A 27,494-nucleotide genomic window follows, 5' to 3' on the forward strand; every position below is an offset into this window, starting at 1 on the left:
GAATGAAGGAAATTTACCTTAGATGATGTTGCAAGAATGTTGGAGACTTGTTGTTGATGCTAAATGGCTAAGAATGACTCTCGAAGACCTTAGAGAACCTTGCCTTAGAGCTCTCCCAGGAAGTCTTGTGTTTTGGAATGAGTATGAGATGAAAAATGTGATTTTTAAGGTGTTTTTCGCGCACTGTATGGGTGGGTCGACTGGATCACTTGACCCAACCAATCGACCCAAAGAGTAAATTTTTGGAACTTTTGATAAATTTGGGGATTTTGATATATGGTTCATGAATGACTATTTGATGATTGAAGTGATGATTTTAAGCCTTATTTGGATATGCTAAGACTAAGGTTATGTGAATATTGATGGTATATTGGAAATTTTGGGTATTTTTGACTTGTTTTGATTTTTGCAGAATGGTTGTACTAAGCATGGAAAAAAATTCGGTCGAAACATGCGAAATTTCGACCGAAATTTTGCACTTTTGAAAAACCAAAAAGAAACCAGTGGGTACCGAAAAAAAATCATTGGTTTCGGTCGAAACCCTCGAAATTTCCCTACTGGGTCGAAATATGGGTGAGCCAGTCTGAACCGGCTGGGAAAACTTGCAAAAATTCGAGGGTTTCGATCGAAACCCTCGAAATTTCGATCGAAACTCGAAAATTGGTTTTTTGTTTAAGTGAAACCGGTTCAATGTTATAAAAAGTCGCCATCTTCGATCGAAACTCTGGGAAACCAGAGTTTTGATCGGGAAACACAGGCGGAGGCAGAGAGTTTCGACACGAGGTTTCGACCATTTTTCGACCTTTTTTCATGGTTTTGCATGATTTCAAGTAGATTCAAGCACTCCTTTTGTGAAATCGGCACTTCTTGGTGGATTATTTCAAAGTTTGAAGCTCTATTGGAAGGTAACCTAGCTTTGAATGGTTTAGTGAACAGTAGTTTCCTTGCTTTTAGCTTCATTTCCTTGGGTTTTTAGCTTCATTTCCTTGCTTCTCTTCTTTCCCCTTGAACTTCTCTGTCTTTCCAGACCTTGCAAATTGGCTTGTGTATTCCATTTAAAAAATCAAGTCTTTAGTTGTTAAGTTGGCTTAATAGATGTATTCCATTTACAGCTTTAAAAAAATTAAATCTTTAGTTGTTTAGCATGCTTAATAGATGTATTCCATTTATAGCTTTTAAAAAAATTAAATCTTTAGCTGTTTAGCATGCTTAATAGAGACTTACAGAGAATATGTTCAAGTTGGAATGTTCAATGTTGGATGTCTGAATTTTGATCCAGAAATTTTGGTACATAACTTGTTAATGAAATATGCCATTATCTTGTTCTCTCTTCTCTATTGTTGTTCACTTGTTCCATTATAATGCAAGCTTAAATTGAAGAATTTTTCTTAGTTTTTGTATTTAGATGTTAAACAGTTAAAGTATTAATGCTTTGATTAAAATTTAAGTGTTGGATTGTTGGGTTTCTATTTTAAGTTTTTAACGGTGATTATTAAATATTATGTATCAGGAATTCAGATTCAAGCACAAGCTTTTGAGTTTTGAGTTGGAGATTCAGATAGAAACACAATGTCCGACATAGCTTGGCAAGCATGGTAAGCCTCCGACGGATGATAGGAAAAAGTCAGAGTGTAAATATTGTTTGAAAAAGATTGGATCAGGTGGGGCCACTAGACTAAAGATCCATCTAGCGGGAGGGGACCGCAATGTGGTTGGACGCCCCAATGTCCCTTATGAAGTTAAAGTGGCAATGGCAAAGTATGTGAAAGGAGGGCAAGAGAAGAGGGCACAAAAGAAAGCAAAGAGGGATCAGTTCGAGGCAGCATGCATAGAGGAGGTGGAGGTGGGAGAGACAAATGTGGATCCAGATCCAGCTGATGCATCATCCCCGAGAGGCGAGAGATGGAGAGAGTACTCAGGATGAGTAGGGAGTCTTATAGACTCGATGAGATCAGGAGGACACAGAGAGCCGTGGGTGCAGGGTCATCTGGAGATCCAGATGTTGGGAGGGCAAGTGGAGGCAGCTCCAGTATGAGGAGGAGCCAGAGTACCAGAGAGTCAGTTCCATTACCAAGGGCCCCACGATCACGACCTAGTGCCACATCTACTGCTTCTAGACCCATTGAGGCCGATCCTGATGTGCGAGATACTACGCACTGATCCTGACTTGTTTGCGAGGCCACAGTCAAAACAGAAGAAATTAAAGCATATGTGGGGTAATGTGAAGGACAAGGTGGGGATGGCCTTTTCTAAGTGGGCATTATATCACAGTGTTCCGGCAAATGCTGCACAGGGGCCTTATTATACGGCAATGGTGGATGAGATCAGTGGTGCTGGACGTGGGGTGGTTGGGCCAACCCCATATGAGATATATAATGTATATCTCCCATGGCATAAGGAAGAGTTGAAAGCCTACATTGATGGCCTTAAGCCAATGTGGATGCACTATGGGGTGACAGTGATGTGTGATGGTTGGACTGGTCCCACTAGACAGTCTATCATCAATTTTATGTTGAATTGTGATGGGAGGACGGTGTTCCTCAAGTCTGTTGATGCATCCGGTCACAAGAAGGATGCAAAATACATATATGGGTTGTTGAAGAATGCGGTGAAAGAGGTTGGAGTCGAGCACGTGGTGCAAGTTGTGACTGATAATGGCGCCAATTTCAAGAAGGCTGGGATGAAGTTGATGGAGGATCCCAGGTATAGGCTCTTTTGGACTCCTTGTGCGGCACATTGTATTGATTTGATGCTAAAAGACATGGGGGAAGTCAAATTTGTGAAGAATGTGGTTCAGCGGGCTCGAAATGTGACCACATTCGTATATAACCATGGATTTGCTTTGGATATGTTGAGGAGGACATGTGGTGGTGATTTGGTGAGGCCTGGGGTCACAAGATTTGCTACAAATTGGATTTCCTTGAAGAGTTTTCAGAAGAAGAAAGCCCAACTACGTGCTATGTTTGCATCTGAAGACTGGTTTGCTTGGCCCCAATCAGAATCACCGGCGGGGAGAGCAAGCACGGGCTACCATATCCAAAGTGATAGCTTCGGGCAAATCTAAGAGTTGTTATCAAGCTTTTAGACCCGTGGTGACAGTCTTGAAGTTGGTAGATCAACAAAGGAAACCAACTTTACCACATATATGGGCTGCAGTTGAGATGATGAAGGAGATGGTTAAGAAAGTCTATCCTAGGGGCAACCAGAAATTCCTTAACATCATCCAAGAAAGGTGGGAAAGGCAGTTGAAACATCCATTGCATTTGGCTGGTGAGTTGAAAGTTATTAAAATTTTCAAGTTATTACTTAAATACTTAATTGTTAATAACGTAATACTTATTATGTAGTTTTATAGTTTCTTACCATCTCATTTGTTGGCTTGTTTGATAGCCTATTATTTGAACCCCATGTACCACTACAGTAAAGAACTTGGGATGAGGACAGATTTGATCCGGGCAGTCCATGAAGTAGTGGAAAGGTTGGAACCGGATGCGACAAAACAAGCATTAATTAATAATGAGGTAAGACTGTGAGTTGTGACTTGTGAGATGACTAGTAGTCTAGTACTTAAGAATTAGGCTAAATACTTGTTTCTTATTACTAACTTTGTAATTATTTATCGCAGTTAAAGGCTTTTAGAGATGCTACTCGGTAGCTACGGTCGCTCGATCGCTATTCAAAGCTAGGGAGAACACCACTCCCGGTTAGTCACTTAGTCGGTTAGTCTAAGTCTTAGATGCTCAATTTGAGTTTTTGACACAATTTATTTTTACTATTATTAATTAGGTTGGTTATGTTTCTTGCAGCTAAGTGGTGGCTGCAATACGGGTTAGACTCGGAGTACTTGATTAAGATTGCAGTTAGAGTGCTCTCCCAGACATCTTCTGCCACCGGCTGCGAGCGTAACTGGAGCACATTCAATCTGATACATTCTAAGAGGCGGAACCGTTTGGGGGTGAAGCGGCTGGAGGATCTTGTATATGTTCATTATAATATGAGGTTGAGAGAGGAGCACATTAGGTTAGGTCAAGAGCAAGGTAATGGGGACAAGATTGAGTTGGCTGACATCTTTGCCATAGATGATGATGAGGAGGAGTACCCCCTATTTGAGTGGGTCAGAGAGCCATTATTGGATGAGGCGGGAGGTCGACCCAGCAGTCAAATTGCACGAGAGATGGGAGCTGATGTGAATGAGTTCTTGGCCACAGAGGGGAGAGTGCACACCGAGCCTAACCGTCCCTTTGTACCACACCCTGGTGCATCCAGTGTCAGTGAGGATAATATTATATGGTCGATGATGATGATGATATTACTCACCCACCCGCTAGTCGTGCACAGGATGATGCAAAGCGATGATGATGATGATGGACTTGGTAGTGGCCCTAGTGGGAATGACAGTGGGAGTGATGATGATGATGGTGATGATAATGATGGTGGTGGTGGTGATGATGATGATGATGATGGTGGTGACGGGCCAGCTGATCAGGATTCAGCTGAACCACAGGAGAGACCACCACCACCACCACCACCAGAGCCAGCAGTTGAGAGTCAGGGACATGGAGGGCCATTAAGGTTCACGGGGGAGAGTCAATTCACCCATGCTACCTAGGATGTCGACCACGGTGCAGGTCGTAGTTCCACTTGCAGTCGGAAGGGGAAAGGGAAAGGGAAGCACCATGGACATGGGTATGAGGATGACACTTCATCGTACGGGTCTTGCAATCCCATTGAAGTGAATAGCTTGGCAGGCTCCATAGGATCTATGAGTCTAGATGAGTCAAGAGGCTCCACTGTTGGATACCGGATACCGGCAACAGCTGATCCCCACTCGTACAAGAGCGGTGCTGCATCTTCTTCTGGGGCTTATAGTAGTGCATCTTATGGTCAGGGGTTTCCTCAGGATTATGGAGGACATACAGTAGTGGAAGTGGAACAGGGTAGGATGTATTATCCAGCGTCTGATGGGAGGACGGTATATGTGCATAGGGGTGCAACTTATACGGATGCTGATTCGGGGGCACAGATGTTTGTGGAGCAGATCTTCGGGGTGCAACCCCAACCCATACCCCCTGAGATTCATCAAGAAGGACTTCCCTATCCTTATTGTGCATTCCCTCAGATTGGATATCTTATGCATGTTGATGACCAGACCTATAGAGCTGCAGTTGTCGATTACCTCGACAACCATAGGCATCACATGTCATGGGATGTCTATGTCCGTTGGTCAGAGGAGAGGATGTCACAAGCACAGTACTACTCAAGTCACGGGATGGATCCGCCGAGGCACTCCTATTGGCACTGACTTAGTGAGTTGTACTTCCCATTTTATTTTTATTACTAGTTACATTGTATCTGATGTTTAAGAGTTTATTTGATATTTCGAATTGAACTTAAAAGTTAGAAGTTAGAGCTTAGAAGTTAATATGTTCATGTTGAATGTTATGCTTATTTGTTTAAGTATAGTTAACTTTATTGTGTACTTCTCGGTCATCTTTACATTAATGTTATGTAATTTAAAAGGCATATTTACATTGATTTTTTTACTAAAATGCATGTGCCAATGTGTTCTTTATACACTAATTAGCTTAAATACAGAATCCCACCCCAAAATAGTCTCTAAAACCTGTCGAAACTTGATGTCGAAACTTGTGCGAAAAAGTCCTCGGTTTCCTCGAAATTTCCCAAGTTTCCACCTAAGTTTCCCATTTTCACCCGGTTGAAACTTGAGTTTCCCTCGAATTTTTTACCATGGTTTGATGGACAGTCTGAGCGGACAATTCAGATTTTGGAAGATATGCTTAGATCTTGTGTTGTTGATATGAGTGGTAATTGGGATGAACATTTAGCTTTGGTTGAGTTTGCCTATAATAACAGTTATCAGTCAACGATAGGCATGGTGCCATTTAAAGCTTTATATGGAAACACTTGTAGGGCACCCTTGTATTGGACTGAAACTGGAGAAAGGAAAGTGTTAGGTCCAGAAATGATTGAAGCTACAAGTGCGATGGTAGATATGATAAGAGAAAGGATTAAGACTGCTCAGTCAAGACAAAAATCTTATGCTGATAGAAGAAGGTCAGATTTGGAATTTCAAGTTGGCGAGGACGTTTTTCTAAAGGTATCGCCTATGAAGGGTGTAATGAGGTTTAATGTTAAAGGAAAGCTTAGTCCTCGTTACATTGGACCTTATGAGATTCTTGAAAGGATTGGATCTATTGCTTACCATTTGGCCTTACCTCCGTCACTCGCTGAGACTCATAATGTATTTCATGTTTCGATGCTTCAAAAGTATGTTGAGAACCTGGATCATATACTACAGCAAGAACCTGAAGGACTTTGTGATGATCTATCTTATAAGAAAGAACTAACCAAAATCCTGGAGAGAAAGGACAAACAGTTAAGGAATCGAACTATCCCTTTGGTGAAGATTTAGTGGAAGAACCATACCCCTGAAGAAGCATCTTGGGAGAAGGAAGAAGACATGAAGGAGAAGTTTCTTCATCTTTTTGGAATTTCAGGTATGCTTTCAATTTCGAGGACGAAATTTTTTTTAAGGAGGGGGGAATGTGAAACCCGACCCTAACCTTAACCCGTATACTCTTTTGTCTGTAGGTCCAAATACCCAAAGTAGAAGTGAAAGTCAACTATGGGCCATATCAGTAGAAGATATAGTGTTCGACTCCGAACCTATGGAGATTGAAGATGATGCCCTATACTTGAAGACAGTGTTGGATATAGAAAAGAGACAACGCCTTGATGAAGAGAAGATTGGTTGATGACAATAGAGCTTGGTGGGATATGATTTAAAGCCATTTTTCCATGCTAGGTAAGTTATAGAATATGTCTTTAAAGTTTCTTTTTATTCTGAGTAGTGAAAGGCCCTCAAATCCTTGATCTTGGCTTTGCTTGTCTGCTGGGTCGACTGCTTGGGTCGACTGGGCCAGGCTACCTAGCCAATCGACCCAGAGATGCTGAACTCGAGCAAAATCTTCTGTTTAGGTTATATTGCTATATATACCCCATGACTTCGTGATTTTAGTATCCCTAGCCTCCAAAACACTTAGAGAATGAAGGGAAACCATCTCCAAGCCTCCAAAAGTGTAGAAGATCTAATCTTGCAAACTTGCTAGTTCTCTCCCTTGTTCTTCAATCAAAGGTTAGTATTCAATCTTTTGTGTTCTTGATTCATTCTTTCCATGATCACTCTCATCTCTGAATTGAGATTATGATGAAGATGCTGCAACCTTGTAGTCATATTTTTACAATCTCTTTTCATTCTCTTATGCCATGATCATCTTATTCATTCTTAATATGATTTTTATGATTTCTTCTTAAACTATCATCATATTCGTATTTTTATTTATTCTAGCATTGTAGATGCCTCTCCATGATTATTCATACCTCTGATTTACTGTGTTCTTGTACTAGAATGAGACCTTATCATCTCTAGTTCATCTCTTTCATTCATAGCATGTTTCCAATGAAAACCATGATTTTCACCAAAATAGAAACTATGATTTCAAATTAGTAAGTAATGGTTTTAATAGTTGTTTGATGTCTAAATTATGCTTTTTAGTCTTAGACTACTGTGTTAGACATTCTCTCCAAGTTTCGTCGCATTCTGGATTGTGTAGCATAGGTTTCGGATCAAGCTTCTGTTTTTGGTTTCAGATTTGCTCTTGGGCAGACTGCCTAGGTCGACTCACTCAGTCAACCCAGCCAATCAACCCGCAATGACAGAATTGGATTTCTTCGTTCGTTTCGATTCGATTGATGCTTATTCTTTTAGGACTACTTCCTAATGATTGTATGATGTTATTCTAGGGTTTATTTGCTAACTTTGGATTCATCCTCTTGTCCATTTGGAATATATTCGAATCTATTTAAGGTAAGGAAAGTTGTTACCATATTAACATAGATTGCATAGATTTAGTTTCTAATTTGGGAACTACTTAGAATTGCTACTGTTATGTTAGTTTCTATTATGATATGAATGATGTAAGTATAGTAGGACCTTATTTCCTTATTTACTTTATGTACTTGGATCATGTATGAATACTTATTCATGTATGTTGCTCATTATTTTGATATTGTCTTATTATACTTTTTCATATGATGAGATATCTGTCGTGGTTGATATGACTGAAATATGATTGTGATTGTTTAGGTATGATTTGGGATTGGGGAATGTCCTTTTGGCATTTCTGTCTTTGGTCATCTTTGGGGATAGTATGGGATATTTCCAATGTTGCCCTTTGACACTTCCCCGGATTATTGGTTTTCATACCTAGGACTTGTCTAGCAGTGTTTGGCTAGGGTATTCCCTGTTATATTAGACCCGATTCGGAAGGGTATTGAGACCAAACGACCCGTGGTAGCAATGGGGATTTATGGACGCTCAAGACCGGTAACCAACCTGTGAGGGGACATGAATCACATTGTGGGGGCCATTTATGGGTATAGTTGCATATGGATAGACTTGGGCTCATGGGCATTCAAGACCGGTAACCAACCCGTGAGAGGACATGAGAGCTTCCCGTTTACTATATGTGGATGACCTATAGGGTTGATGAGTCCGTATTTGAGAGAGTCAGATATGTTGACTCTAGTGTGAAGGATACCGGAAAGGATCCTGAGAGGGGAGGAATGGATGTATCTGGATCTGAGTTGATGTAACTAAGTAGATGACTTGCATTGGGCTAGGCTTTACCCTGACATGCGCCAGTACTTAGACCAAAAGGTGATGTGAGAGAGAGGTGACTTAACTCCCAGCCATGGATTGTCCGAGAGGGATGAAGGACCCTTTGCCAACCGAGGATGAGTGAATTAAGACTTACCCAAAGAAGTATGGTGCTATGACTTAAAGCATGTCTGCCTATAGAGACCAGCATACATAGAGTTAGACTCATACATGCATTGTCTGTCTCATATCATATCACATTATGCTTTGCTTATGTTATCATGTTATTTATGCTATTATGGAATTACTTGCCTTATTGGGTTTCTTTTGAAACTCACTCCTTTTGTACAACATCTTTTGTTAGACTATTCTGCAGGCATTGATGACTATGAAGCGCAATATGAGGAAGCGCAAAATGAAGAAGCGTACAATACGCAAGGTGTTGGTGTCACATCCACCTAGCCGGTACCCTATCTGGCATATCCGGGAATGTGATCCACAGTCCAAGGATCAAGAATCGAGGGATCATGTCTCCCACATACACGATAACACAATCATGAACAATAATAATCAAGGTAAAAGCAATAGATAATAGATATCATGAATAAGATAAGATTCAATTAATCATAGTGCGAAAATAGATAATATCAATGTATAAGTAAAATCATAAAGATGAGAGGATAAGTGAAAATCACTCTCTCAAAGTAGCGAAAAGAGTAGCAATAATCAAGTTAGTTACAATCCATGATTTAAAAGTAATCCAGAGAAAGTTAATTACATAACCAATTGTTCCATAAATAACTAGGGAAATGGGGCACTAGACTAGGGTTTCTTCTATCCTAATGATCGTCTCTTCATAGGTGTGGATGAAGAAAGCCCAGCTCTGCCACTCCCTCACTATCGTGGGGCTAACCCTGGTACTAAGAGTAATCCTCTTTGGCACCAAAACTCTGATCTTCACTCAAGCTACCACCCGGAGGGTAGTATACGGGATCAAAGTCCGTCTTGAAGAATGTGCCATCAGAATCTTTGGTACCTGCAGGATAATCTAAAAACATTTGCACAAAAGGAATGACTTCAAAGAACTCAGCAAGGCAGTTATTCCATAATTTAACATCATACAAATTCAAAACATAACATAATGCAATATGATATGAGACATGTGATGCAAATATGATTCTAACTCTATGAATGTTTGTCTCTATGGTAGACATGCTTTAAGTCATAGCACCATACTTCTTTGGGTAGTCAGTCACTCTCCCTCAACCCATTCCGTATCTTGGGAATGTTGTGGTAATTGGGTAAAGTCCTCTCAACCATGGTAGGGGAATCGGTCACCGCTTTCTCACATCACCGTTTGGTATAAGTACTGGCGCATGTCACAGTAAAGCCTAGCCCAATGCAAGTCATCTACTCAGTCGTATCAAGTTAGATCCAGATACGTCCATTCCTCACCCCTGCCTATCCTTTCCGGTATCCTTCACACTAGAGTCAGCGAAATCTCAGAATTCGGACTCATCAACCCTATTGGTCATCCACAAATAGTAAACGGGAAGCTCTCACGTCCTCTCACCGGTTGGTTACCGGTCTTGAGCGCCCATCAAACCATACACTACCATGGGTCGTTCTGTCTCAATGCCCTTCCGATTCGGGTCTGACACGACAAGGACAATCCTAGCCACTCAACTAGACAATCCTATGTATGTCATCCAATAACCCGAGAAAGTGTCATTAGGCACCTTCGGAGAACATCCCATACTATTCCCTCCGATGCCCAAGGACAGAAGCATCAATAGGACACTCCCCAATCCCAAGTTATACTTAGGCAATCACATATTCAAGTCCATCATTTCTCATTGATTCAATACATCTTCATGATAAAAGTTAAATCATAATATCGAATTGATCCATCATGAATACAAATAGAAAGAGTAATAAATCATTCTAACAAGAGTATAATAATTCACAATACTACTATTCTAAAACATGTATAACAGTCCTTTAATAATTAAAAGCAATTAAGAGACTATGTTCTTTAAGTATAAGCACTAAACATAAGTTCATGGCCTATATGTTTATGGAGATAACCATCCTTACCTTAAGTTGAGTTGCTGATGAATCGAGAATTACCAAGAAATGGTTCAAAAGTAATGTTAAGACCCTAAACAAACATCAATAATAAGTTAGAGAAGAAATCGGGAAGATCGGATGTCAAATGGGTCAAAACTGGCTAAGGTTGCTGTCAGCAACAACATTGGTCAATGGTCTTTGGTCGATGGCATCGACCAAAATGTCTTCGTGATAGAATAGTGGGTTTTGGGGATTTTGGTCCGAAATTGGTCTTCCGGGGTTCGGATCGATCCAGAACTTGGAGGAATGTTTAAGAACAGTATGAGGACACTACAAATCAAGGAATTAACATAATCCAATGGTCTAAATAGAAAGCCCCAAATTGAGCTACTAAGTTCAAGAGATAAGCATCATAGCATGAATTGAAATTGATTGCATTGACAATAAAAAGGCATGCATTAGCTAAGGGAACTTATAGAAATTCGATTAGGATCATATGTTAGTGATAAACATGTACATAGCATGCTATTTATCTCAGTTTTGTACAAGATGGCATGATGTTAAGAAGAAAATCAAAGAATGTATATGCTAAGCTTGAAATGGGGGCATAGCATCAATAGATAGGTAAGAGGATCATAGGTTAAGCAAGAGTGGACACTTGGAGTGATGGTTGCAAGGTTGCAGCACCATTTCCAAGGTTTCAACAGCAAGAGAGGGATAGAAAAGAATAGAAAAAGATAGAATAGAGAGTGGAATGATGAATCATACCTTGTAGTTGTAGCTGGAGACAAGAATCAATGATTAACAATGAATTTTGGTAGAGTATCCTTCACAAATGCCTAGGAGTTGCTTTGGGAAGCTCCCCCCACGTTCTCAGGAGTGAAAATGATTGCAATAGAGCTCAAAACACGAGGCTAGTATAAATAGATTAGGGAATATTCCAAGAATCATTAACTTGTCTGACTGGGAAACTTTGGTCGATGGTCCTTGGTCGATGGCATCGACCAAAGAGGATCGACCAAAATGTTTCTCAGCAGAAAATCAGGTTTAGTTCAGCAACTTCGAGCAGGGACTTGGAGGGCTATAGAAGGTCAAACTGAATGGGGTTTTCTTCTACAATTCAATCAAGAAGTCTAGTTTCGGGGAATACCTTCGAATTGTGCACGGGAGTTCATTTGGTACTTCAACTAAATCGTTCTTCTCCGATGCGCAGACTTTCATTAAACACCAACAATGTACTCAAGTAAGGGGTACCATCATCAATGTCCATGGGCTCGGTCTCTGACTTGTAATTATCAATCAAAAGGGTCCATAAGGCTCTTCTACCACCACTTCGGGTCTTCGGACCTAAAGGCAACAGTGGATCCGGGTTAGGGTCAGGGTTAAAATAGGGCTGGATATTACAGTTGGCAACTATGAAGATTACGTTGAGGATTCCTCGAGTGATCTCACTTGTTACCAAGATTAGCCCTACTGTGGAGTGGGAGCGTCTGAGCATGATTGATGAAGTCTATGTCTATGAAGACGTTCTTTATAAAGTAGAATAGACTCTAGCTTAGTTAGATTATATCTTTCTTTCTTGTCTTTAGAACCAGTTGTAATTTCCTTTGACTTTCGATCTACATTCCGTTGTGCTCGTGGAGTGAGATTCCGCCTCACTCTACATTTGATTTTATATATCTATTGGTATCATTTCCGCACTCTGATGATTATCTTATTACTTTACTTTAATTCATTTGAATAATATTGTTAACCTTGATTTAGTCTTGTTCTTGATTATATTGTTGTGAATGTGGGAGGTTGATTTACTAGATACTGGATCTTGTGGACTGTGGATCACACACTCGGGTATGCCAGATAGGGTACCGGCTGGGTGGATGTGACATCAACCCTATTGGTCATCCACAAATAATGGACGGGATGCTCTCATGTCCTCTCACGGATTGGTTACTGATCTTGAACGCCCAAGAGCCCAAGTCTACTGTTTGCAACTCTACCAATAAATGGCCCCCACAATGTGATTCATGTTCCCTCACGGGTTGGTTACTGGTCTTGAGCCCCCATGAATCCCTATTGTTGCCATGGGTCATTCGGTCTCAATACCCTTCCGAATCAGGTATGATATAACAGGGTATTCCTAGCCAAACACCACTAGATAATTCCTAGGTATGACAACAAATAATTTGGGAAAGTGTTGAAGGGCACCACCAGAAATATCCCATACTATTTCCACTGATGTCCAAGGACAGAAATGTCAAAAGGACACTTCCCAATCCCCAATCATACCTAGTCATTCACATTCTCATTTCAGTCACAACATACACAATCAATAACTCATCATATAGAAAGATGCGTATAAACATGATCAATTGCATATGTAAGTGACAAAGATGGTAAATCATAATCAAAGAATACATGAATAAGATGCTACTGTAATTGAAGTATTTACATCAGTAAATAAGAAAATACAACTATGAATATGAGAAGTTCTCAAAATAGAAACCAAGATTCATGCAATTCATGTAATTATGGAAATAATTGTCCTTACCTTAAATAGTGTTGATGAATATCCAAAATCAAAGTGGATGATTCCAAACTTAGCAAATAAACCCTAAACATACATAGATACATCATTAGGAAAGAGGCCTAAAATATTAGAGATCAAACGAATCAGATCGGATGAAGAACACAACTAATGACTTGCTTGGTCGATTGGGTGGTAGCTTGGTTATCCGAAACTTAACAAGACTTGGAGGGAACCTCTAGAACAGCAATCTAACACTAAAACAACAAAGATTGGACACTAACGATGGTCTAAAACATTACTTACTAATTTGGAAACATGGCTTCAAATTTAGTAACAATCTAGGTTTTTGATGAAAACATAATATGAAATCAAAGGGAAAACCAGAGATGATAAGATTCTCATCCTAGTAAAAGAAAACCAAAAATCATATACTAATCCATTAAGAACAACAAATCTAATCATGCAAAGGATTGAATGAAAAGAGAGATCATGGCTTCATGAAGAACTTACAAGGATTAGGGTTAAGATCAGTATGACAATCATGAAACCCTAAGAAGAAGAGGAGATCAATGAAGAGATGGTTGCTAACAGAGAATGCAGCATCATCTTCATAGTCTCATTACAGATATTAAGGCATAGTAAGGATAAATCGCAACACGGAAGGGAATCACTAACCTTTGATTGAAGAAAAGAGATGAGAAGCTTGAAGTTCCGCAAAGTTCTTCGCGATCACCAAGGATAGGTGTCACGCCCTCCCAGCCGGTACCCTATCTGGCATACCCGAGAGTGTGATCCACAGCCCGAAGATCAGGTATCGAGTGATCAACCTCCCACATAAACAATAACATAATCATGAACAACCATAACAAGAGTGCGGAAGATAAGTCATAGATCCAATAATGAAAGAATGAATCATAAACGAAACGGAATAATAGATATAATCAGAGTGTCAAACAGATAAGTAAAGTGAAGCAAAAATCCCACTTTACATCCAGCGGAAAAGTAGCTCGAAAGAATAAACTAGATAAAAGCTAATCCCAGTAGCAAGTACATTGGGTAACTAAATTATTCTCCACTTTGTAGACGACATCCTTGTAGGTGTAGATCTCATAGATAGCACAAGGACGCTTCCACTCAATGGTCGGACTAAGCATCGTACGGAGCATAACCACCCGTGGAATCTTCAGAGTAATTGTGGTAACCGCAATCACCTTCCTGGAGATATGCCTCTTCGCCTTGCGCTTCTTCATAGGGACCGTCATAGTATTCCGTACCTGCAGGATAGTCTAACAACATTGTACAATAAAGGAATGAGTTTCAAAGAAACTCAGAAAAGCGATTAAAATCCATAATAACATAAATGGCGAGAATTCCGAACAAACATAAATGCAATATGATATGAGACAAACAATGAATGAATGATTCTAACTCTATGTATGCTGGTCTCTATTGGCAGACATGCTTTAAGTCATAGCACCGTACTTCTTTAGGAAAGTCCACTCACATCCTCAACCATTTAAGATATCTTGGATTCCCTCCAACCATTTAAGATATCTCGGGCGACCGATTGGTAATGGGTCCTTCATCCCTCGGGACAAACCTTGGCAGGGGGTTAAGTCAACACACTCTCTCACAACCATTTGGTATAAGTACTGGCGCATGTCGGGGTAATACCTAGCCAAATGCAAGTCTTCTACTTGGTTACATCAAGTCGGATCCGAGATACTTCCATTCCTCGTCCCCGACGATCCTTTCCGGTATCCTTCACACTAGAGTCCTCATAGTCCCCGACTACGGACTCACCAACCCTATTGATCATCCACATATGGTAAACGGGAAGCTCTCACGTCCTCTCACGGGTTGGTTACCGGTCTTAAGCGCCCGTGAGCCCAAGTCTAACCATATGCAACCCTACCAATAAATGGCCCCCACAATGTGATTCCTGTCCTCTCACGGGTTGGTTACCGGTCTTGAGCGCCCATGAATCCCCATTGCTACCACGGGTCGTTCGGTCTCAATACCCCTCCGATTAGGGTCCGACATAACAGGACATCCTAGCCAAACACTACTAGACAATCCTATATATGTCATCCAACAGTTTAGGAAGGTGTCCAGAGGGCATCTCCGGAAACATCCCATAATATTCCCGTAGTAGTCCAAGGACAGAAATGTCAAAAGGACACCTCTCCTTTCCAAACCATACGTAAGCATACACGTGCATCAATTCATATCATCACATATATGGTAACTCCATATATGGAAAGAAATCAATATTTACAATCATTTGTATAACATTGGTAAGTAAATCATACATGAATCAATTCAATATGAATAAGTAATGCTACTGTAATCAAAGTTATGCAACAAGAGAATATCATTGTAAGAATCTAATTTAGGAAACATATTAATGATATTCAAATATAGAAACTAGATTCATGCTATCTATGTAATTAAGGAAATAACCATCCTTACCTTTTATAACTCGCAAAGAATCCTAAGAAATCAAGTAAGATCTTGGCAAACTTGAGAAGAAGGTCCTAAACAAGTATATACAACATATTAGGAAAGATCCCTAACAGAAAATATAGCAAAGCATCCGAAACAGACCAATTCGGGAGTTGCTGTACTCATTGGTCGAGTGGATTGGTCGAGTGGTCCAGTCGACCAATCAGTCGACCAATGCAGACGAAGAGCTTAGAAAATCGGAGTTTTGAGATATGAAATCCGAATTTGGTGGTTCAAAAGGGTACTAATCAAGGGGTAGACTACATCAGTAGTATTCTAGCATATAGGGGACCCCAAAACACTAATCAAATCAAGGTATCAAGATCCAAATTAGGAAACAAAAAGTTACCATAAATAAATCAAACATGGATCTTGATGAATTTTGAAATAGAAAACAAGGACAAGAACAATAGGAGGATGGATCATTGCTTTCGGTAATGAAAACATGAAAACATGCATAGGTCTTCATAGAATAAGGCTTAGAAGCATAAATCTAAATAAGGAAATAAAACCTACCATATATGTACTATCATGCATCATGAAGAACACATAGTAAGGTAGAAGAGAACAACTAGAATTCTATGGATTATGGATCATAGAAAGAAAACACAACCATTAACCACTAACATGATCAATGAAAGAAGATCCAAAGAGATCGGAATTCAGATTAGGAAATTAACAGAGATTAAATCATGGTTTGATCATGAATCCTTCAAAAGCTTGCAATGATCATGGTTAAGATCATTGTTCTAGCCTTAAATCCTTAGGATGATCATGAGAACATGTTCAGAGATGTTTGCAACAGAGGATGCAGCATCTCTTCTACTGTCTCAACTCAAAAAGGAAAGAAAAACAAAGATGTAGGAGAAGAAGAGAGAGTAGACATACCTTTTGATGCAAAAAGAAGAGTTCCGACGAAGATCCGCCAAGAAAACTCCAAGGATGCAAGAGAGATGACTTGCAGAGGTCTTTGGTTCGTTCCAGAGGGTTTGGAGGCAGCAAATACGAAGTGGACTCGAGGTTAGACTTAAATAGAGCAAGAATCAACCTAATTGCCAAAGACAGCACCCATTGGTCGAGTGGATTGGTCGACTGGCCGATCGACCAATCGGTCGACCAATGCATAAAGAAGGCCAAAACAGGGAATTGAAGGCCCAGATCAAATCCAAACCTAAAGGGGTTTTGCACACAAGTCAAGTGACTTACCTAGTAGGTAGAAATGCCTTCAAACCAAGATAGAGAGCACTCCAAGTCCATCAACTAATTAGATCTTCATCAGGATTCTGTTTCCATAAATAGAACCTCATCATCAACCTTCATGGATTCAAAGCCAGACACCAAGTCCTCTCACTGGGATGGCCCAAAGCTGACTTCTTACTTTACTTCGGGTCATCGGACCTACAAATAACAAGGTTTCCGGGTCAAGGTTAGGGCTGGGTTTCACATTCTCCCCCCCTTAAAGAAATTTCGTCCCCGAAATTGAAAGCGTACCTGTGCTTCCAAAGAGGTAAGGAAACTTCTCCTTCATGTCTTCTTCCTTCTCCCAAGAAGCTTCTTCAGGGGCATGGTTCTTCCACCGAATCTTCACCAAAGGAATGGCGCGATTCCGCAGCTGCTTGTCCTTCCTATCCAGGATTTCGGCCGGTTCTTCATCATAGGTCAAATCAGCACTAAGTCCTTCAGGTGCTTGCTGCAAAATGTGTTCCGGATTCTCTATGTATTTTCGGAGCATCGAAATATGGAACACATTGTGCACACCAGCAAGAGACGGAGGTAATGCTAATCGATACGCAACAGGTCCAACCTTTTCCAAAATCTCGAAAGGTCCAATGTAACGAGGGCTAAGCTTACCCTTAACATTGAATCTCATCACACCCTTCATTGGTGAGACCTTCAGAAAAACTTTCTCTCCAACTTGAAATTCCAAATCGGTCCTTCTCTTATCAAGCATAAGATTTTGTCTCGTCTCGATCGAGACTTAATCCTTTCTCTTATCATATCTACCATAGCACTTGTAGCTTCAATCATCTCGGGACCTAAGACTTTTCTTTCACCTGTCTCGATCCAAGACAAAGGTGTCCTACAAGTACTACCATACAAAGCCCTGAATGGAGCCATGCCTATTGTTGCTTGATAAATGTTGTTATAGGCAAACTCAACCAAAGCTAGGTGTTCATCCCAATTACCACCCATATCCACCACGCAAGATCTGAGCATGTCTTCCAATGTCCGAATTGTCCGCTCGGATTGTCCATCGACCTGTGGATGATGAGCTGTACTCAAGTTCAATTGGGTTCCCAAGGCCTCTCGCAAACTGTTCCAAAACCTTGAGGTGAACCTAGGATCACGATCCGAAACAATACTCAAAGGCACACCATGCGGACGAACCACATTATCCACATAAAGCCCGGCTAGCTTATCCAGAGTATGAGTGATCTTCATAGGAATGAAATGGGCTGATTTGGTCAACCTATCAACAATCACCCACACAGTTGTCATTGCCTTTACTTGTCCGAGGCAAGCTAGTCACAAAGTCCATGGAAATATCTTCCCACTTCCAACTAGGAATAGGAAGGGGTTGAAGTAATCCAGATGGAGGTTGTCGGACGGCTTTCACACGTTGGCAAGTCTCACACTTGGCAACAAAATCGTCAACATCCGCCTTTAGACCAATCCACCAAAAATGTTCCTTCAAGTCCTTGTACATCTTGGTGCTTCCGGGTGTACGAAGAAAGACCGATCGGTGTGCTTCCTTCAATATTTCATTCTTAACTTCATCGTTTGTGTGCACACACGGTCTTCCTCTAAACAACAAAGCACCATCCATGGATATACCAAAGTCGGGATCCGACTCAGGATTCGAAGAAATCTTCTCAACTTTGGTCAAAAACTCATGATCAGAACTCTGCAGAGCAACAATCTTATCTCTAAGACCAGATCTTGCCGTCATGGCGTAAAGAATAAAATCGGAATTCTCGTGGACGATTTCCAAACCAAAACTCTCAATAGAAGACCACAATGGTAAACTCAAAGCATTCAAATCCAAAGTCTTCTTCTGGTTCTTCCTACTAAGAGCATCGGCAACAACATTTGCTTTCCCAGGATGATACTGAATATCACAATCATAATCGGAGACGAGTTCCAACCATCTCCTTTGTCTCATGTTCAACTCCTTTTGGGTAAAGAAGTATTTCAAACTCTTATGATCCGTGAAAATGGCAATCTTCTCACCGTAAAGATAATGTCTCCAAATCTTCAAAGCAAAGACAACGGCGGCAAGTTCTAGATCGTGAGTGGGGTAATTCCGCTCATAATCCTTCAATTGCCGAGAAGCATAGGCTACGACCTTGCCATGTTGCATCAGTACACAACCCAAACCAATCTTTGACGCATCGGTATAAACTGTCATACCACCGGAACTATCAGGTATAGTCAAAACCGGGGCACTTGTCAATCTATCCTTCAACTCCTGAAAATTCTTTTCACAAAGCGTCGAGACCAAACAAACTTCTCTTCTTTCCCGGTCAACTTAGTCATAGGAGCAGCCAACCGAGAAAAGTTCTCAATAAACCTTCGGTAGTAACCCGCCAATCCAAGAAAACTTCTTATTTCCGTTATCGACTTCGGTCTCTCCCAATCAGCCACAGCTTGGACCTTTTCGGGATCGACACGAATACCTTCGGCTGAAACTACATGACCAAGGAAAACCACTCTCTTAAGCCAGAAATCACACTTGCTAAACTTAGCAAACAACTTCTTTTCCCGCAACCTTTGCAAAGTGAAACTTAGATGACTCGCATGCTCTTCTTCGCTCTTCGAATAGATCAAGATGTCATCAATGAAAACAATCACAAACTTATCAAGCACATCATGAAATACTCGGTTCATGAGGTCCATGAACACCGCAGGAGCATTGGTCAATCCGAAAGGCATGACTCTAAACTCGTAGTGACCATACCGCGTTCGGAAAGCTGTCTTGAAGATATCACTAGACTTCACTTTCAATTGGTGATATCCGGACCTTAAGTCAATCTTCGAGAACACAACTGCACCCTTCAACTGATCGAAGAGATCATCGATTCTCGGGCAGCGTGGATATCTATTCTTGATAGTCAACTTATTCAACTCACGGTAGTCGATGCACAAGCGCATACTACCGTCTTTCTTCTTGACGAACAAGACCGGAGCTCCCCAAGGTGAAACTCCCTTCTCTTCCTTAACTTTTCCCACCTAGTGTGTCACCTTGGTTTCCAAATCAGAAGCAAGATATCCAAGAACATCATCAACAACTTGCTTCCACTCTTTACTTAAAATCATCAAAAATCCACTTGACCAAATGATTTGAAAACTTAAATCATGCTCAAATATATCCATATAGTCATCAAACAATATTCCATAAGGCAAAAATCACATTTTCCAAAAATTCAACAGCAAATGAGGTCACTGTGACCATTGGTCGAGTGGTTGGTCGAGTGACCCAGTCGACCAATCAGCCGACCAATGAAGACAGTAATGCGAAAATTCGCATTATAAGCCTCATTTCCACATTCCAACCTCATTCTAACTTCTTCCAAAGGTGAGAGAGCTCTAGGGAAAATATCCAAGAGTTCCCACAAGTGTTCTTGAGGTGATTTAGTGCTTCAACAACAACACCACAACACACCATCTTCACAAACAAGGTAAATCTCTCATTCTTTCTTCCATTTTCATCTTCTCATGCTTGCATTTCAATAAAACCATGCTTTACTTGTATCCAATGCTAGAAATCATGCTTAGGAATGCTTAGAAACATATTCCCTAGGTTTTAAACACAATGACATGCATAGACAACAAGTTTTAACACATTTGGTGCTCATCACGCAAAGTTTTATACCGAAATCGATATCTTTAGAAAAATTTCGTTTTCTCTCAAACCGCTTGAAATTTTCGCACGAGATCAAATGCTACATGCTCAAGATGACATTGTAGATAGGTCCATACAATTTGATTTAACCAATTTCAACTTTTCAAAAATCCAATTTTGACCTAAATTGCAAAATCCCCAAATTTCTTCTTGCTGAATTTTTCGCTTTAATCCATGTTTTCGATCGATTTTCATCAAAACAACTTCATAGACATGAAATTCCAAGTATTGTGCACATGCTAGTATGTTCAAATCAAATTTCCCCCAAATTTGAAATTTTCCGAAAAATTACGAAAATACCCTTTTGGCTCAAATCTTGAAACAAAGCACTAATTGGAATTGTCTCTTGTCTCTTCCACGGATACATCATGCAGAGGGGGAGGACGAGGAGGAGGTAGAGGTCGAGGTCGCATCGTAGGTGCTCTTAGGGGCAGAGGTCGGGTTCCTTTCGAGCCCAGAGAGGAGGTTAGGAGACCGGACCTATTTGACACACCTCGAGCCGAGTTTCGTACGAGGCCTACTTCAGCTATTGTAACATCGAGATGGGGCGTCTACTTCACTTACGCCAGCTCGGAGCCTTCGAGATCCGGCAGAGGTTCGACACTTTACGGTGGACTCACCTCTTCACCGAGGATTTGCCGGTATACCCGAAGCTAGTGAGGTTGTTCTTCAAAGCAACCTTACTTACACGTAGGAGGCTCGGGGCCGGGGACATCCACTCGGACTTGTCCTCGGGAGCAGTGGTTCACCGGACTCGGATTCGCTTCTCTACCCGGACACCGGCCGAGATCTTGCAGTGTCCCTTACTACCCACAGCAGGTGTGTGGATACCGCAGGAGCAGCACCCGGACAGCCATCCGATGCCGTACGAGCTTCGCGAGATATGCTCTACGCTATGGGATAGCCGCCGATGCTTCACACCGTGGACTAGCGGACGGATGACGGGTTCTCGCACGTATTATCGGTCGCATAGTCGGCCGGAACATCATGCCGAAAGCCGGACATCACCATCGGGTCACAGGTGATGGAGGCCTTGGTCATTTACCGCATCTACATGGGCTTCGAGATCGATCTCTCCTACATCATTCAGCAGGTCATGCCGGACTTAGTTCTCGCGGCCTAGCATGCGGAACCTTTGCTATGGGAGGCTTCGACTTTGATCTTCGGGCATTTCGGGGTGAGTTTCGAGGATACTCCGATGGACACTAGATCACGAGGATACCCCATTGGGACTCGGACCATTCGACGGATGAGACTACATCGGTTAGAGAGATCTCCCGGTCCAGGAGGGTGAGGATGATGATGAATCGGAGGATGAGGATGAGGGATCAGAGGATGGAGGAGAGGATATCGGTCCCGATAGTGATGATCAGGCCGGAGATGATACGAGATATGCGCGAGGCCGAGCCCGTGCATCACGAGTTTCCTTCATCACACTTCGAGGCGGGTGGCCCTTCACATGCGGTTCCGGAGACTTCGGATCTTGGTGCACAGATGAGATCGATGACTTCCATGCTAGAGAGGATGGAGGTCGGACAGAGCAGATGTACGAGAGGATGGAGTCTCGACAGACGAGGATAGAGCATCGGGTGACTCGGCTAGCGAGGAGTTCGGAGCATATAGAGATCGAGTAGATCACCTAGATAGACCGTACCTTAGGATTTCCCATTTATGCATTTCAGATGTAATCATTGTAAAAACTTTTGAAATTAATGAAGTTCATTTTGTTTCTCTTTAATTATTGTATGTTATGCACTTTTCTTTTCCTTGCATTAGTGTCATTTGTTCAAGTATAATTATGGTATGTTATTCGAAATGTTCTGTTATGCCTCAAAGTTCAAGTTTCTAATTCAGTTGTTCTATTATTCACTTCTAAGAGTAGAAGAGTCACTTCAGATCAATGACTCAGAATGTTCAGTTGTTGCCTTTTGTGGTTAGGATCTCCTCGAACCTTGGGCTCCGATACCAATCATCACGCCCTCCCAGCCCGGTACCCTATCCGGCATACCCGAGAGTGTGATCCACAGCCCGAAGATCAGGTATCGAGTGATCAACCTCCCACATAAACAATAACATAATCATGAACAACCATAACAAGAGTGCGGAAGATAAGTCATAGATCCAATAATGAAAGAATGAATCATAAACGAAACGGAATAATAGATATAATCGTAGTGTCAAACAGATAAGTAAAGTGAAGCAAAAATCCCACTTTACATCCAAATGGAAAAGTAGCTCGAAAGAATAAACTAGATAAAAGCTAATCCCAGTAGCAAGTACATTGGGTAACTAAATTATTCTCCACTTTGTAGACGACATCCTTGTAGGTGTAGATCTCATAGATAGCACAAGGACGCTTCCACTCAATGGTCGGACTAAGCATCGTACGGAGCATAACCACCCGTGGAATCTTCGTGGGTAATTGTGGTAACCGCAATCACCTTCCCCGGAGATATGCCTCTTCGCCTTGCGCTTCTTCATAGGGACCGTCATAGTATTCCGTACCTGCAGGATAGTCTAACAACATTGTACAATAAAGGAATGAGTTTCAAAGAAACTCAAGAAGGCGCTTAAAATCCATAATAACATAAATGGCAGAATTCCGTAACAAACATAAATGCAATATGATATGAGACAAACAATGAATGAATGATTCTAACTCTATGTATGCTGGTCTCTATTGGCAGACATGCTTTAAGTCATAGCACCGTACTTCTTTAGGAAAGTCCACTCACATCCTCAACCATTTAAGATATCTTGGATTCCCTCCAACCATTTAAGATATCTCGGGCGACCGATTGGTAATGGGTCCTTCATCCCTCGAGACAAACCTTGGCAGGGGGTTAAGTCAACACACTCTCTCACAACCATTTGGTATAAGCACTGGCGCATGTCGGGGTAATACCTAGCCAAATGCAAGTCTTCTACTTGGTTACATCAAGTCGGATCCAGATACTTCCATTCCTCGTCCCCGACGATCCTTTCCGGTATCCTTCACACTAGAGTCCTCATAGTCCCCGACTACGGACTCACCAACCCTATTGATCATCCACATATGGTAAACGGGAAGCTCTCACGTCCTCTCACGGGTTGGTTACCGGTCTTAAGCGCCCGTGAGCCCAAGTCTAACCATATGCAACCCTACCAATAAATGGCCCCCACAATGTGATTCCTGTCCTCTCACGGGTTGGTTACCGGTCTTGAGCGCCCATGAATCCCCATTGCTACCACGGGTCGTTCGGTCTCAATACCCCTCCGATTAGGGTCCGACATAACAGGACATCCTAGCCAAACACTACTAGACAATCCTATATATGTCATCCAACAGTTTAGGAAGGTGTCCAGAGGGCATCTCCGGAAACATCCCATAATATTCCCGTAGTAGTCCAAGGACAGAAATGTCAAAAGGACACCTCTCCTTTCCAAACCATACGTAAGCATACACATGCATCAATTCATATCATCACATATATGGTAACTCCATATATGGAAAGAAATCAATATTTACAATCATTTGTATAACATTGGTAAGTAAATCATACATGAATCAATTCAATATGAATAAGTAATGCTACCGTAATCAAAGTTATGCAACAGTAGAATATCATTGTAAGAATCTAATTTAGGAAACATATTAATGATATTCAAATATAGAAACTAGATTCATGCTATCTATGTAATTAAGGAAATAACCATCCTTACCTTTTATAACTCGCAAAGAATCCTAAGAAATCAAGTAAGATCTTGGCAAACTTGAGAAGAAGGTCCTAAACAAGTATATACAACATATTAGGAAAGATCCCTAACAGAAAATATAGCAAAGCATCCGAAACGGACCAATTCTGGAGTTCTTGTACTCATTGGTCGAGTGGATTGGTCGAGTGGTCCAATCGACCAATCAGTCGACCAATGCAGGTGATAGCTTAGAAAATCAGAGTTTTGAGATATGAAATCCGAATTTGGTGGTTCAAAAGGGTACTAATCAAGGGGTAGACTACATCAGTAGTATTCTAGCATATAGGGGACCCCAAAACACTAATCAAATCAAGGTATCAAGATCCAAATTAGGAAACAAAAAGTTACCATAAATAAATCAAACATGGATCTTGATGAATTTTGAAATAGAAAACAAGGACAAGAACAATAGGAGGATGGATCATTGCTTTCGGTAATGAAAACATGAAAACATGCATAGGTCTTCATAGAATAAGGCTTAGAAGCATAAATCTAAATAAGGAAATAAAACCTACCATATATGTACTATCATGCATCATGAAGAACACATAGTAAGGTAGAAGAGAACAACTAGAATTCTATGGATTATGGATCATAGAAAGAAAACACAACCATTAACCACTAACATGATCAATGAAAGAAGATCCAAAGAGATCAGAATTCAGATTAGGAAATTAACAGAGATTAAATCATGGTTTGATCATGAATCCTTCAAAAGCTTGCAATGATCATGGTTAAGATCATTGTTCTAGCCTTAAATCCTTAGGATGATCATGAGAACATGTTCAGAGATGTTTGCAACAGAGGATGCAGCATCTCTTCTACTGTCTCAACTCAAAAAGGAAAGAAAAACAAAGATGTAGGAGAAGAAGAGAGAGTAGACATACCTTTTGATGCAAAAAGAAGAGTTCCGACGAAGATCCGCCAAGAAAACTCCAAGGATGCAAGAGAGATGACTTGCAGAGGTCTTTGGTTCGTTCCAGAGGGTTTGGAGGCAGCAAATACGAAGTGGACTCGAGGTTAGACTTAAATAGAGCAAGAATCAACCTAATTGCCAAAGACAAGCACCCATTGGTCGAGTGGATTGGTCGATCGGCCCAGATCGACCAATCGGTCGACCAATGCGACAACAAGGCCAAAACAGGGAATTGAAGGCCCAGATCAAATCCAAACCTAAAGGGGTTTTGCACACAAGTCAAGTGACTTACCTAGTAGGTAGAAATGCCTTCAAACCAAGATAGAGAGCACTCCAAGTCCATCAACTAATTAGATCTTCATCAGGATTCTGTTTCCATAAATAGAACCTCATCATCAACCTTCATGGATTCAAAGCCAGACACCAAGTCCTCTACTGGGATGGCCCAAAGCTGACTTCTTACTTTACTTCGGGTCATCGGACCTACAAATAACAAGGTTTCCGGGTCAAGGTTAGGGCTGGGTTTCACAATAGGCTTGGAGAGAGTCTTCACACGTTCACTGAGGGTTTAGGAGGCAATGTAGCCTAAGAAACACAAAGTCCACTTAAATAGAAGTTAAAAATCCTAAATAGAAGAGTTTCTCGAATCTCTGACTCTGTTGGTCGATTGGCCCAATCGGCCACCCAGTCGACCAAGCCAGTCAGCAAGGCCAAAACAAGGAATTGAAGGTCCAGATCAAATCCAAACTCGATGAGCTTTCCCCGACACAACATATGACTTACCTAGTATAGAGAAATGCCTTCAAATCATGTCTAACTATACTTCAAGTCCATCAACTAATCTCATCTTCAACAAGTTGTAGTTTCCTTTCCGGTCTTGGACAAGCTTCCAAGTATGGAACACCATCATCAACTTCCATGGGTTCTAGGTCAAACACCATGTCTTCCACAGAGATGGCCCATAGTTGGCTTTTTCCTTTACTTCGGGTTTTCGGACCTACAAACAACAAGGTACCCCTGCCTTTTGGAAACCAAGTACCCCCAATTTCAAGGACGAAATTTTTTTAAGGGAGGAGAATGTGAAATCCAGCCCTTAACCTAGCCTGGAGGGACCCTATTTGTTTTGAGAAAATATGAGACTTGTGGGTGTTTGACCTTGATGTGGGACCCAAAGTTCAGTTTGGATATGTTTAGAAGACCCAAACCTCTCCCTTAGTGTTGATCCAAAGATCCGAAGTGATGGAAGAAAACTTGGTGTGCCATCTCAATAAAAAACATGGTGTTTGACCCGGAATCCATGGAGATTGATGATGGAGTTTTTTTGTTTTTAGAAACCTTATATGAATTGGAGATGAACTGCACCTTGATGTTTAAGAGCTTGGTTGATGGACCTAAAGCCCATTTGAACATGGTTTGAAGGTGCCCCTATATCCTAGGAAGGTTGCTTGATGAGTTGGGAGAAGCCCATGTGAATTTGATGAAGTTTGGACCTTGAAGTTCCTAACTAAGCCTTGCTGACATGCTTGGTTGATTGGGTGGTCGATTGGGCCAGTCGGGCTTGACCTTCGAGTTGTCGGACCTGCAATACGCATTCCAGATTAGAATTATGGGGGTTGTTACAATCTCCATTGTGAAATCCCACCTAGCCCTAACCTTGCTGCTGTGCCAAATGCATACATACTATATGCATTGTTTGATTTATTCTCTGCCATATGAGTTGCCTAGTTTCGTTTGGTAGAAGTTTACCCCTGAAGCTGATCTATTCTCTCTACTATTTCTTCTAGTGCCTTCTATTCCCTTTGATAGGAGGGCGATCTTAAGCCATTCCCATGACTGATCCTTCTATTCCTGTTGTTCTAGAGTGGATCTCCATACACTTTATAACCTTGTGAATTCTCCACATGATGATTTTGAAGGGAAATCAAGTGTGGTCTTCATGATTTGTTAACCCTTCTAATTGTTTTTTTTATTTCAAAACATGTTAGATTTACTCCTTTGTTTTCTTACAAATGACTTATTGTTATTTGTTTCCCGTAAAGTTTGGGAGAAGGAAGTCAAGATAAAAGCAAAGTATCTCCATCTCTTTGGAAGCCAAGTACTTCCTCAATTTCGGGGACGAAATTATTTTAATGGGGGGAGAATGTAAAATCCAGCCCAA

The 27,494-nt window shown here is 41.2% G+C and overlaps 1 protein-coding gene across 1 annotated transcript; it reads left to right on the forward strand.

Annotated features, from left to right (window-relative positions):
• The first annotated feature begins 2,239 nt into the window (after nucleotides 1-2,239).
• LOC149028999 (uncharacterized) lies at nucleotides 2,240-3,064 on the forward strand. Its single transcript, XM_089138953.1, has 2 exons — nucleotides 2,240-2,463; nucleotides 2,530-3,064. The coding sequence occupies exons 1-2, from the start codon at nucleotides 2,240-2,242 to the stop codon at nucleotides 3,062-3,064; spliced, it is 759 nt and encodes a 252-aa protein (XP_088995079.1).
• Nucleotides 3,065-27,494: the final 24,430 nt, after the last annotated feature.

Source organism: Hakea prostrata, chromosome 1 (assembly GCF_041222555.1).
Source record: "Hakea prostrata isolate BN-2017 chromosome 1, UWA_Hpros_2, whole genome shotgun sequence".
NCBI classification, from domain to species: domain Eukaryota; kingdom Viridiplantae; phylum Streptophyta; class Magnoliopsida; order Proteales; family Proteaceae; genus Hakea; species Hakea prostrata.